This window comes from Temnothorax curvispinosus, unplaced genomic scaffold (genome assembly GCF_003070985.1).
Source record: "Temnothorax curvispinosus isolate PA1 unplaced genomic scaffold, ASM307098v1 QBEX01011887.1, whole genome shotgun sequence".
Classification (NCBI taxonomy): Eukaryota; Metazoa; Arthropoda; class Insecta; order Hymenoptera; family Formicidae; genus Temnothorax; species Temnothorax curvispinosus.
Genome location: NW_020221667.1, coordinates 34,234 through 47,605, shown reverse-complemented (window position 1 = coordinate 47,605; position 13,372 = coordinate 34,234). Strand labels below are relative to the sequence as shown.

The following is a 13,372-nucleotide window of genomic DNA, read 5'->3' as shown; positions in this document are numbered from 1 at the left end:
CAGTGCTATTACCTGTAATCATTGCAATGAGATTGATCGTAATAATTAACACTTAAATTCTCATTACTGTATTGTTTGTAATTGGTATTACTTTTAATCTTAATGTACCATCGCATTCTGAATAATGTATATAATAATACTCATTCTCATAATATAAATGAAGGAAAGAAATAATAAAGTGCCGATTTCTAAATTAAAATATTTCATCTCGTTCCTAATTATATTCTATTTTTTATAAATTCATACTTGCAGAATTTCAAAATTATAGAAAATCACGGCTCTTGGAAATATTAAAAAATTCTTGAAACTTTTAATAATGCAATTTATCCCAGCCAGCACGCATGTTTAAGACTACGTGAAGACCTCTTTAAGATGTCTTTTACGTGTGCTGTCTAAGCCTGGTCAAGTATGTTCTTCTAATACTTCATCGATTTTTGAGAAAATTTTTGGAAAATAAGAAAATTATTAGAATTTTAGACAGTAGCAGGTCGTCAGAATGCATTCTTTAGAGAAAAAATTTAAATTTTGTTAATCTCAGCACAAGAGTGTATGCTGTTAGCTGTTATTAGTAATATTAATAATCTCGTTAAAAAATCCATGCTTCTCGAAACGATACTCACGTAAAGAAGGGTAAGAAGCCAGGACCACACATTCAATCTCTGCCATTATCGCGATCATAGACGGTCACAAGAAGCTGCCGGCTTTTCACACATGTGATATCAGAAAATATCGAAACAGAAATAATTACCATCATAAATGCTTGATACATAATTTATTACAAAGATATAAATTTTATTATAAAAATTATCAAAAAGGTTTGTCTTCATTACAAACAAAACTAAAAGCCACTGTAATAATATTTCACGTTACCGCATCCACTCTTGTTATATTTACAATCCATTTATGCTCGACTGATATAAGATAATCGATTCAACAAGTAAATAATGGCTTCTTGGATTATAAATATAAGTAGAGATTATAAATATAAGACATTCCGGAGTGTCGGATTTCAGTCTTTTGCAGTTTATTTCTTTCATTTCGCACACGCAACCTTTTTTTTCGGCACGAAACACAGCCTTCAGTTTGTATCGATAACTTAAATTACGCATATCATTTACGAACAAAGACTTTGGTAGATAACTACATACTGATTAATATAATTCACGCACCCAAAGCCTCTAATCGGTTTGCAACAAGCGAATGGGTTCTTTCCGCTATAGAGATAATCTACCTCCTTACCTAGAATCGTGTTAATTTTGTTTATCCCATTCTGAAAACATTGTAGCAAAGTAAACCCTAAGACGAACGGACAATTTTGTTTCGCTATCGCATGTATGGATGGCGCCGATATTTCCTTATTATCAAGATCCTCATCTTCCTCATCAATACCCACACTAAATCCTACAATCACGTTCGGTTTTATGAATGACGAACTGCGCACATATTTCTCGTATGACACATCGTGGTACTCAGAAAAAATGTTATTCCCAAGAAAGTCATCAGTGCGTGACGGATCGAATTTATCTTTTAAGCCCGGCCCTATAATTACAATCTTTACTGATATCTCTACTGATGTCAGGGTCTCCATTAACACCAGAAAAACTTCCCACGTCCATACCAAGGCTATTTCAATGACATTTGCACCTATAACATGAACGACTAAATCGTTGCTTTTTGGGACATAGTTTAATAATCGCATAGCATGAAACAACGTTAAGGAATATGTCGAATGTAGCGAGAGTTTGTCTGCCTCGACAGTGTACAACACCTCCGAGTCAGTCTGAATATTCCAATTATCCTTTATAAAGTCTCTCATGCTCTGAAATCCACTCGTGCAGACAATATTTTTAAGGACAACATCCGGAAGTTCGTTCTCCGGAATCTCTCTTATCTTAATTAAATCTATGCCAAGACATAGTTGCAGGGGAGCGCAGATGTCCCAGTGGTCAGGGCTGTTTTTGTGAATTCGACAAAAGCTGGCAGCGCACTTCTGACAACTCTCCAACGACTTCCATTCGTGGCAAACTAGGCACTCTTTTGGAAAATAAATCATCTCCTTCTCATCCACATGCAGGCGACGTCCCAGCCTGTACGACACTAGCTCCGCAAAGGACATCTTCTTTTCGGCCCATTCCATCGTAGTTTCACCGCGATAATCCATCCTGTAGTCTCGCGGCATGTCCTGTATGGCTTTGCAGAAAGGTTTGTGCTGCTTCCAGTGCTGCTTCTGATGTTCCTTACCACAATAGGAGATCATCTTACAGTTACTGCACCGCTTCAAAGAGACACCGTCGCCAAACCGTTTGCAAACGTGACACATCGTCGCGTAGAAAAAGTTGGTATAGTCGTTATTAATTTGATTTCTTGCTTCCGATTCCATGACTTCTACACAGTCCCGTTATATTAAAGTCTCCTTCAGTGTAAAGGACAAATATAGTGTTTGGAATGTTGTGATTTCACCCGTAAGATATGAGCGTTAAGCGAAATATGACAAAATTGGTAGAATAATTATCATTCCAATGCGATGAATAGAAAGGATACTGTAACAAAAAAAAAGCCTGTAACAAAAAAACGTAGTCGTTAGATAAAATCTCGAGTGCTTTTCGAATCGTAAAATCTATAAATATATGCTCTTACCTGTAATATATGCTGTAACCTGACCTACGTTCCTAATCTGTGATAAACGGGCTTTTGTCGAAACCTATTTTATACAGAATCAGTTATTGAATTTTGTTAATCTTGCTCCATATGTATGAAATTATTGATAACGTTAATAATCTTTCGTTGGAATACACCCTCCGCGAAACGATACTTACTCTTCTCCCTGCTCACGAAAAGAACGGCGGGAATAGGCGGGAAACTGTTATCCTACCATATGTGCTACAGCCTGTACAGCCACTCGACCTCTGTCATTGTTTTGATCGTCAACTGTCGCAAGCATCCGTGAATCTGTCACGCCGTGAATCTGATCACGCGATTTTACGAAAGGGCCGAAAGGCTGCGTTCGGAAAGCGCGCTCAGCGCGCTATTAGCGCTATTGCATCATTGACTTGCGCGACCGGTATATCCCCTCCATCTGACAATGAGTAGTTCGGACACGAACACGAACCATAGCACGGATACGAACCCATGTATCATTACCGATACCGAGCGTAACGACGTAGTTGACCGAGTTGGGCGAGAGTTGATGACGTCCACTTTCTCAGAGGGCAGATTAGAGGTTTGTTCGCGTCGCATACTCCAATAAACACCAAGAGCACTTGGATCACGGATAAAAAGTGGCGATTGGAGCAGATGAGTTTTTGGAGTGCGTTGGAGTGATCAGGAGCATGGTGGGGCATGCGACGCGAACAAACTTTAGGAGTTAGGACAGGTGTCCCCGTCCCCCGAAGCGTGATGGCCGCTCTCAGGTTAGGTTTCTTTCTGGTTGAGATATGAAAATACGAAGCCGGTGACGGCGGTGACGAGCTCACGAGTGAACAGGAGAAAAGTTGTTTAAATACATGTATATACATCTGTCTTGTACTTTATAAAAATGGATAGCAGTGTAACTAACGATGCAACAATGGGACCTGAATTAATAAAAAGTTACCAGCAGATATTGCTTAACAATGTGTTTGCACAGGTACAACTATAAGTGGAGCTATACTTCTCAATTATATCTTAGGTAGTGATTCCTTGTTTATATTTGTTACATTCTAAAAATCGAATGCGCTACGTTACAGAAACTTGAGCAAAATGAAAAACACACCAAGACACTAACCGATTACAAGAATAGGCACAAAAAGGTAATAGAGGGACTTGAAGTATATCCGTTATCTGTCTCTGAGAATTGTATGGTGCCCATCGGCAAGCGGGCATTTATGAAAGGAAAATTAACTCATACTAACGAAGTCTTGGTATTTTTGGGAGATGGCTACTTTGCCAAATACAGCGCATCACAAGCGATCGCATTGTGCAACAGGAGAATAGCATGTATAAATATCATGTAAATCTTTGAAAATGATTTATATCAGATTCTACAACTTGTTACATGTTATTATGTTCAGGGGCGGATGAAATGCTGAAGAGTTTAGAAACTGAGAGGAACTTGTACGAAATGAGACAATATCTTCCATTGGGACATGATGTTTTTGGAAAAGAGGATGGAAAAGATATCGTGGAACATTGGACTGAGAATAAGCTTGATGAGTGGAGAGGTATATAAACAATTTTTACATTTTTATTTATATTACGCTGGACACAAAAATTAAAATGTCTTTTTTTGCAGTACAACATAGAGAGCGTGAGAAGGAGTATCATCAGAAATTAGCAAAGTTGAAAGCAAAGGAAAAGACTGACATTCGTACCGAGAAAGATATTTTCAAGAGACTTGACGAATTAGAGATAGAAGAGGAATTAGAAGAGGAAATTTACAGGTTACAATTCAGTTGTGCAATTAAAAACTCACATTCGATGATTTACCGTTCTATCATTGCAGATTGGAAGCTGAACGAAAAGAATTTTATGGCGATGATTTGAAAGACGGCGAAGCTTATGATGAATCGGAAGAGGATACATCTGATTCCGATCAAATTACAACAGAAATAATTCAGGAGGAATTAGAGAAGCTGAAAAATATCCAAGCGAGCAGAATTACAAGTAGTACATCGAATATCACTTCTGATGCGGCTCAAGATAAAATTTTTGACACAAATACTACGAAGAATGAGGAATCTCATCCTACTGCAAATTTTATTCAAGACACATTAACGGAGAGTTGTTCGCCTGAAAAAGGAACTGAGGAAGTGTCTAAAGACACAAGTACAAAGGAAAGAAGGAGGATATCGTTCGCTGAACCATGTGTTATAGAAGACGAAGGCAATGCAGAAGAAGAAATATCAATACCTCAGGAAGCTTGTTCTGTTCTAAAGCAAGAAGATACATATGAAATCTCTGAAGATGAAGGTGACACCGTTAGGATCGAATTTTCACATTCATCCCATATTCCAGATTTGATTGAATCAAATGATACGGAGATACAAAGCCCGATAGATATTTATAAAATGTTTAGTACTCCTAAGTCTATTTTGAAAAGATCTCCAAATGATATGATTTACGATCGAGTTGCTCCTTTAAACGAGTATAGTAGTACAGATACAGAAGATGAGGACGAATACGTTAATTCTGCATATAGTTCTGTGAGTAAAAATAATAATTTAATAATGTTGTTTTTACATAGATAATTGTACGTACACTAATAGACATATTTTGCAGGTAATCCAAGAGAAAGTTCAAGAAAGTAAAATATCGCCAGTAAATGACGTTTCGGTAAAGAAAGATGAAAAAAGAATTGTAAGTAGGTTCAAACTTGAACGAGCCGGAAGAAAGAAGTGACTTGTAAATATATGTTGAATACATATTGAAATTAAAATTTATTTTCGCAATACATACCCGAATAAATATAAATTTTCCAAGATCATACTTATCTATAATCCACTTCATTTCAGAAGTTTCTTTTATTATCGAATCTACAAAAATTGCGGTCTATCCTACGCGACAAGTCGATGCTTCGAGTATATCTTGGAGTAATGCGCGAGCTCATAAACTTCAATAATAATTAAGAAAAATGTAGAATAATATACATAATATTTACAATAAATTTATTTTTGCGATTTCCATACAATAAGTGATCCATTTAACTTTTCGATAGGATGGAGGCAGGACACGGTAATAAATGAAAATAGACATAATTACTGTCTAATGTAACATTAATTCTATGTTGAAAACAATCCACTATCTCACACGTCCTTAAGAATATTATATAGGTGCTTTCTCGACCAGCTTGAACCAGTGGCCGCATTCGCAACGGCGTGGAGGACCTTGATGCAGCCACATCCAGTTCACGTGTAATGAATCCTCGTCGCAGATGCATCCCATTATGCGACTTTCGAACGCGCTATAGACTATATTGGGATCTTCCTTTGTGCTGATTGCTCGCCGCTTTATGGTCATATTGTATGGATCCTAAAAAAAAAACATTACCATGTTTGGAAAAAAAGTTAACATGTATTACAAGTCTTCGTTTGATTATTAATATTCGTCGCAGCAAAATTGAGAAATACTAAGGTAATAAAATATATACACAAGTCTATAAAAACATTATCACGAGAGAACTATGTTCTCATTATAATGTTGATTTCTTATCTTTGATACTCGAAGCCTTATCAGGAGCTTAATTTTTTCGAGAGTATCACATACAACATTTCATTCAGAAAATAGCATAATAATTATTATATCACTTATGTAACTATATTATATCACAAATAATAAATATATCATTACACGTCAAAGACATGGGAATATGTCCACATAGGCGTGTTAGCCGATCTGAAAACGTCACAACTTACATCGTTACCGGCTAAACGGGCGAGCATCTCCCTCTTCTCCAAGCCTGTGGCATGATCGAGCGGATCGGCGACTGTCAAAGAAAAAGAAAGAACACGTGAATTGACTAGAATTTTATCTTCTCTCTATCGTGCGCAATACGTCCGCCGTGCGTGGACCGAGAGAGTCAAAATCGATGGGCGAACGAAAAACATTACGTAATGCGGATAAACGCGAAAATGCGAAAAATATGTGCGGGACGATTCGGCGGCGAATCGTCTCGGGAACGATATTTACATTCTTTCTTTTGGGCGCACGCGAGGCCATAGGAGATCCGCCGTCGACATGTTTGGAGCACGGTACGAGCGCATAACCATGCCATTTTTCAGAAAGCAGAAGATAGCGCACTACTAGCCGTCTCGGCCCGACTGGGTTAAGTCGTTCTCCCTTTATTCACGGATCGAACGATGCGCAGATTGCCGTCCCGCCGAACGAGCGACGTGCGCGGTGCGAGGCGCTACAGTATATGCAAGAACGAAAAACGCGGCTGACAGCTGACAAGAGTTTCTAGGTATTTTCGACTCTTTATGGATTGGCTCATATTCTGTAATTGGTTGAATTAATCAAATATATTCTCAAGTCTTCTCAAACAGAGGAGATCCAATTCTAAAATGATTTGTATGTAGAAACATATTTGATGGAGATGGAAGGTATTTAAAAAAGAATTTTTTTTATAAAAATATATTTGTATATATATAAAATTTTATTTCGTATAAAATATCTTTATTTTTATATATCAATTATCAATATCAATATGACTTTATCGTAGAAATTTTTTTACTTAATTTCTCTTTCATGTTATAAAAATTGAAATTAGCGCGAAAAATTTGTCCCTCAAAATTTCAGCACTTGAAGTGAAAAGTATACATATAATAGATGAAAAAAGTGAAAAGATGAGAAACATGTAAAAAAAATAACAAGCCTAATATGATTCGATAAAATCGGATAACTCCACGAATGAATTGAAATAAGTGCGCGAACTTAAATGACAAACTTCAGGGTGAAAACGACCCCGACTCCGTAACTGAATTGGAGTTTGAACGGTAAACTTCAGAGTGAAGATTACCTTGACTAAATTCCGATTAACTAAATTGCAGCTTAATCGGGGTCGTCCTCTCAGTTTGATTCAACCAGCAGGTTTCCAGGTGTCCAATAACAAGAAATTCATATTTCTACATTGGTAAAATACCACAAATACGGCTCGATAAGGTTAATCATTCGATTTCAGTTGATTAACTTAATCGGAATTTAGTCAAGAGAATCTTACGTCGATCGCAACGCCGCGCCGTGCAGCGGCAAAAGCGCCAAAGCCAATTCAGTAACTATAGGTGGCGGCCGAGCGCCATCTAGGGTTGCCTCGCGCAACTAATCGTCATGGGTAGCGACTGTTGCGCGTCCCTAGCGGCCCCGAACCGAACCCTTCAAGTCGTGTATAAGTTTATAATCTATAAACACAGTCGCTACCCACCACGACGAATAGCTCCTCAATTTCGAGTAACTAAAAAAGAGTCTGAAATAGAGCTTGTTTGTCACATGTAGATGACAAAAATATATTCCAGTCTACCTATATTTCAAATTAAGATAGCTTCTCGCATACATGTGCATGCAGTGAATACTTTCGACAAGTCATATTACATTATAAATCCATATATTTTTGACTAATAAAATACATGTAATAAAAATCAACATCTCTTACATCCTTTGTAGTAAAAATATTAATTATAAGAGTACAATTCTTGTCGATTTAGTTTATTTTTTTTAAGAACGAATTGATGTTATAAAATGGTACAGAAACGATCAATAGTTGAACGTTTTTGCTAGGAAAATTTGATTCCAAATTCCAAGTCTCGGTATTATTAAAATTTGCACACTATTAAAATTACAGTCGAGCGCGCGTGAGTTGCGGGATTTTTTATACATTACGATGCGGACGCATAAATACAACCGCGGTATTAAATATTACAAATAATTTGATATAAAAAATATCCGCATAGAATATTTAAGGCATTTGTGATACTCCGGTATACGCAGTGTTATGTATCAGGCTGTGCGGGCGGTTCTCGACCTCTTGGCGAAGAAATCGAATATATGTCCAGCCTACGTCTATTAAAAAAAAAAATCTCCTTTCCATTTTTCACATTGTACTATTAGCATTATACTGTTAGCAGTACAAACCACTGCCCTGATTCTCGCTAATGTACTTCGTTATGTATTGCGCCGATTTTTCAGTCAGTCCTAAGTTCGGTAACTCTCTCTCAAATTGATCGATGGTGCCTGCACCTGCGATGTAGCCGTTCAATTTCGCTGCCAGCGGAGAGGTGCACAAGATCTCCGTGGTAAGGCCCGATGTTTCGATCAGCCACGGATGATTCTGCAGTCGATACTTCTGGTGGTAACTGGACAGATACATAACTTTATTTAATTAAATTGGACGTGCATTATCTTATATTATCAACATTATCTTAATATTTTACTAGATAAGATAAGGCTTTATTTAACTTGAGCTCAGAAAGCCAAGAAGTGGACTTGATTTACACATATACCTCAACACTCTTAATATTTTACTATTCTTTTAACTTTTCTATCGTGATTAATATTAATTTATTACTATTCGTCAAGCTGTTCAACAAACATGTACGTACAATTGAATTTATCAGTGTCTATTTGTACAGTGCAAATGTGATAAAAATATTTTAAAAGTGCCGTTACATTAGAAATATTTAAAATCATGACATTAGAATTATTTTCGATTTAGTAAACTGTCTGTTATATAATTTAGCATTACAATCATATCATATTACGTAATAATTATGTACATTTATATTTTGAGTTTTTTGTCAGCTGATACAAATGTTATATTAGACTGTTTCGAGTAGTAAGTACAAAGAATTAAATTCTGCTGAATAAGAGTCACACAAAAATGAACGCAAATAAAATGACAATGTGACTTACTCTTCGGCTGGATGAAACTTCGCAAACTTCTTAATTTCTGTGACGAAGACTTCCCCGCGCTTTCGTTGCTCCTGTTCACGAGATTTTTCAGCTAGCAACCTTTGCTCTTCGTCATGATATAAGATCAGTGACATGTACTGCAAATTAAATTAACATTTAACACTCAGTTGGCACACAAATGAATCATGTGAATCGTGTTAATTAGTTATTAGGTACATCCTGTACAGATCATACCTTCGATAACTCTCAAGTCACTCTATATTTTTTACTGAAAATGATATATGGTCAGACAGAATTAACATGCATCAACAACATACCTGTCTCTTAATCTTCCTCGTTAGACTATACTCGTGATTGCTCCAAAACAAGCTCAACAGATGGGTGTAAGACACTAGTTCTGGATCATATTCGATACTGACGACCTCCGTATGGTCCCCTCTACAAACAGGAGTAAAGAACGCGTCAGGAATGATCTCGCAAAGCAAGGTATGCGATTGCTGGGTGATGGCAAGACGGGAACATTTACATGTTTTTGTAAGCTGGAGATTCCTTGGTGCCACCGGCGTAGCCGACACAGGTTCTGATAACGCCAGGCAGCGCTCCGAAGAGAGAATCCCCCGCCCAGAAGCAGCCCATGCCGAAGGTGGCACGCTTGCCCTTGGTCTCCTCCAGTTGGCCCGGCATTCTGCTGAACGGGCAAACATTGTTACGTTTGACAATCGGACATGTGAAGTACGCGCCGCACTGGTACGACGAAATGGAGCAATTGTCCGCGAGAATGGCCCGAACCAGGCACGGTAGCATAACGGTAATCACGCGGCATGATCGCGACATCCTCGACGATTCGGTTTCCGCTCGACACGCCGCCCACTTTCATGGACTTTCATGGACTCGCCGCCGCGTTCTGTGATACTTCCACGAGTTCCACGGTGGCATGCGTTAAACCGGTATCGCGGACGAGCGGTATCGGCCTGATTGTGGGACGGAGACGAGATCGGGCGAGAGGTGGTGGACGACGGTGGACGTGCGGGGCGAGTGGGGGCGAGTGGCGACTGTGGCGAGCGCGAAGGAGGGGGACGCGCACGTGCTGATTGTCTACGCTTGCCCGAGAGCGTCAGGGAGATAGCGCGTCATCGTGTGGGGTGCACGTGCGAAGAGGAAGGTCAGCGAAGGCCAATTCCGATCGACCAATTAATTGATTGATTCGCCCGGAGCCTGGAGTATCGAGAGCGAATGACGAGATTGACCAGCGTCTCGCCAACATGGATCGTCGTAAACACTCCGGAACTCGTGACCTGGATGTTTGATACACTTAGCCATGACGAATTTTTCTTCGATAATACCGCTCTAAATATTTATTTTTAAGGTGAGCGTTTGAACCCAGTCCTTGACATTAATTCTAATTCTAATCAGTCGTCAAGCATAAAATTCGCTTTAAAAATTCTTGATTCTTTTGATTGTAAAATAGTATTAGGAAGACCTTGTAATGAACTAAATTATTTTGTCCAATTTTCTCGCGTTGTTATACGACGTGACGCTCAAGCAAGAAATTAAAGGGCCACTATTTTCCAACGCTCCGGTAACTTCTAACTGACCGTAAACTTTTCAGAATAGCCAATAGGAGTTGGCTATTTCGATATAGTTAACGGTCGGTTAAAAGTTAATAGACGTTGGAAATAGTGGTCCTAAACCGATGTGAATTTAGAAAATAAATTTAGAATCAAGAGACACGGCAATGTCTCGCGCCAAGTACGAGCGAAGCGAGACCGCACGTGACTCTTACGCGACGCGATATGGAATATACGTAGAATGCGATGCTATTTTTCATTTAAGCTCTCATCTCATTGTAGACACATGCCAAGTAACATATAGTAACAGGTATTATTAGTTGTTTAATCTATGAGCGTATACTTAAGGATCTTCTTTTGGTTTTAGGTATTCTCCCGAGATTCTATCCAGTTGATAAAACGATCGAGATCACACCTAGGACGATCAAAGTATAAGATCGAGATATTGCCTCTAATAATGGACTTATTTGATTTTGAATTTTTCATGGAGCTTAATTGACGGAGTCCAGCACCAGAGAATTACTTCGAAATCACAAGATTCTCTAAAATTTTTTAAAATGACTCGGAATTTCTTGCCACAAAATTTCACACAAATCAAGAATATTCAGGAATAGAGCAGAATGTTATCCTTAGGATTTCGTTCTTTTTACCTTAAATGGCGAACGCACGTGGACGGTTTACTCGAGCGATGATCTATCGGACTGTTGCCTGATAGTCCTGATACACGACGAGATGCTTCTTTCTCAGAGGAATAGCCAATTCCTCGTGGAACTGAGTAGAACTGACTGTGGAGTGTGGCATCCTACGGACGGCATTCGGTTTTTATGGGCGTCGAGCATGTGTCTCTCCCCACCACATATCGTCTCCTTCTCATTCTCCCACTTCATAGACGTTAATACCGTGCGATTCGCTCGTCTCAATAGACCTGAATAAACTCGTGCTCCTCTTATTGTATGTCGGAACAAAGGAATGAAAAAAAGGAAATATTTTTAAATAACATCAAAAGCTTGTTAACCTCGGAATGACCATGACCAAGTTAATTACCATAATGTCCATTAACCATGGGCCGATATAAAAAAAATATATATATTACAACATGTTACGTTACATATACATATGTATAAAGAGTATCGAAAATTTAATAACTTTTTTAAGTATGATATTGTTTATCATTCTGGAGTTCGATTTATTTAATTTTATTAGTACGTTAAGAAGTATATTTCATAATTGTAAAATATAACTTTAAAAAGAAGACGGTACCTGTATTCTGATATTTACTATCAGCAACTGTCAGTACTGAAAATCTATAGTTTACGCGACGTATAGAAAAATATAGATTTTCAGAGTTGACAGCGAATATTGGAATATAGCCGGTATCTCGGAATGTTTATTAGTAATACAAAATATCTTCGTGTTACAGATAAGTTTTTATGTAAAAGAAGATAAGCAGCGTGTTGCATGGATATCTAATATTACTTGAGGATATGTAGAAATAATAAGTAAAACATTCGAACTTCATTATAATATTCTGACAAAACTTTCGTTTAATTTATTATCATTGTAAGCTCCATAATTTTTTTTCATCAGCGAAATTTATTCTCTAATAACTAACATCTTATTTATGGAATCAAAATTTTATTGTGATAAAATAGTGAAATTCCTTTAATGGATCTATGACTACGGAAGTACGTCCTTCCTTGAAAAAAGAACTTTTAGCCTTGTATAGACTTGTCTGATGATGTAACATGTCATGTTTCAGGCGGACCGATTACCCATTGACGCCAATGACCCCGTAGCTATTGGATATCTTCGAGATCGAGGACGTTAGATTGTAATTTCTTACAGGTGTACTTGTACTTGGTCCTAAGAAATATTCCGTGTTCTCTTTTGATCTTTCGCACGTTATTATTTAACAAGATAAAATTATAAAATTGTACAAAATAATAGCAACAAGATAAAAGTGATTAATAAAAGTAACATAATAAAACAAATTAACTCAATATATAACAAACATATATTTTTAGATAATTTAAAAGTTTGAATATGTATCACGCGAGATTTGCTTTATTATCAAATTTAATCTGCTGAGTATTAAAAATAAAGTAAAACTGAATGCGCGCGATTTGCTTTATTATCAAATTTAATCTGCTGAGTATTAAGAAAAAAAGTAGAATTGAATGAACAATATCTTATTTAAAATATTTGGCTTGACGTTAAATATTTCTGATGATGTATGAAGTACGAATGCATGACGCCTTGACATACACCGTATATTTAATTGAGTGCGATTATTTGAAAATATATCATCGAGGATAAATTTGGATACGTAAGATTATTCGATATCAAATAGCGAAGATTTAGAGAAACAAAACATTTAGTACTTATATATGTTAAATATAAACAGTAATATAGGAAATTTTGATAAA

At 37.4% G+C, this 13,372-nt stretch overlaps 4 protein-coding genes across 10 annotated transcripts; 1 reads left to right on the top strand and 3 right to left on the bottom strand.

Moving 5' to 3' along the window:
* Nucleotides 1–857: 857 nt before the first annotated feature.
* Nucleotides 858–2,887, bottom strand: LOC112461932. Of its 5 annotated transcripts, none has more exons than XM_025027388.1 (4): nucleotides 2,817–2,887; nucleotides 2,638–2,701; nucleotides 1,394–2,558; nucleotides 858–1,270 (listed from the first exon to the last, which is right to left on the bottom strand). In XM_025027388.1, the coding sequence occupies exons 3-4, from the start codon at nucleotides 2,378–2,380 to the stop codon at nucleotides 1,115–1,117; spliced, it is 1,143 nt and encodes a 380-aa protein (XP_024883156.1). In that variant the 5' UTR covers nucleotides 2,381–2,558; nucleotides 2,638–2,701; nucleotides 2,817–2,887; the 3' UTR covers nucleotides 858–1,114. The 5 variants fall into 5 exon arrangements, with proteins under 5 accessions (XP_024883156.1, XP_024883154.1, XP_024883155.1 ...); XM_025027386.1 differs by having other exon boundaries at nucleotides 858–2,413; nucleotides 2,542–2,558; XM_025027387.1 differs by having other exon boundaries at nucleotides 858–2,410; nucleotides 2,542–2,558.
* A 304-nt stretch (nucleotides 2,888–3,191) lies between these two features.
* Nucleotides 3,192–5,430, top strand: LOC112461928 (unconventional prefoldin RPB5 interactor-like protein). Its single transcript, XM_025027375.1, has 6 exons — nucleotides 3,192–3,625; nucleotides 3,726–3,975; nucleotides 4,050–4,199; nucleotides 4,271–4,418; nucleotides 4,481–5,180; nucleotides 5,257–5,430. Exons 1-6 carry the CDS (start codon nucleotides 3,536–3,538, stop codon nucleotides 5,374–5,376), a joined length of 1,458 nt encoding a protein of 485 aa, XP_024883143.1. The 5' UTR covers nucleotides 3,192–3,535; the 3' UTR covers nucleotides 5,377–5,430.
* Nucleotides 5,431–5,621: 191 nt separating this feature from the next.
* On the bottom strand, nucleotides 5,622–6,850 carry LOC112461930 (cytochrome c oxidase subunit 5B, mitochondrial-like). Its single transcript, XM_025027379.1, has 3 exons — nucleotides 6,664–6,850; nucleotides 6,390–6,460; nucleotides 5,622–6,006 (listed from the first exon to the last, which is right to left on the bottom strand). Exons 1-3 carry the CDS (start codon nucleotides 6,746–6,748, stop codon nucleotides 5,800–5,802), a joined length of 363 nt encoding a protein of 120 aa, XP_024883147.1. The 5' UTR covers nucleotides 6,749–6,850; the 3' UTR covers nucleotides 5,622–5,799.
* Nucleotides 6,851–7,790: 940 nt separating this feature from the next.
* Nucleotides 7,791–11,980, bottom strand: LOC112461929 (peptide methionine sulfoxide reductase-like). 3 transcript variants are annotated; one of them, XM_025027378.1, is made up of 5 exons: nucleotides 11,597–11,980; nucleotides 9,905–10,066; nucleotides 9,696–9,816; nucleotides 9,379–9,515; nucleotides 7,794–8,822 (listed from the first exon to the last, which is right to left on the bottom strand). In XM_025027378.1, exons 2-5 carry the CDS (start codon nucleotides 10,060–10,062, stop codon nucleotides 8,588–8,590), a joined length of 651 nt encoding a protein of 216 aa, XP_024883146.1. In that variant the 5' UTR covers nucleotides 10,063–10,066; nucleotides 11,597–11,980; the 3' UTR covers nucleotides 7,794–8,587. The 3 variants fall into 3 exon arrangements, with proteins under 3 accessions (XP_024883144.1, XP_024883146.1, XP_024883145.1); XM_025027377.1 differs by having other exon boundaries at nucleotides 7,795–8,822; nucleotides 9,905–10,063; nucleotides 11,597–11,978; XM_025027376.1 differs by lacking the exon at nucleotides 11,597–11,980 and having other exon boundaries at nucleotides 7,791–8,822; nucleotides 9,905–10,337.
* Between the last annotated feature and the right edge of the window lie 1,392 nt (nucleotides 11,981–13,372).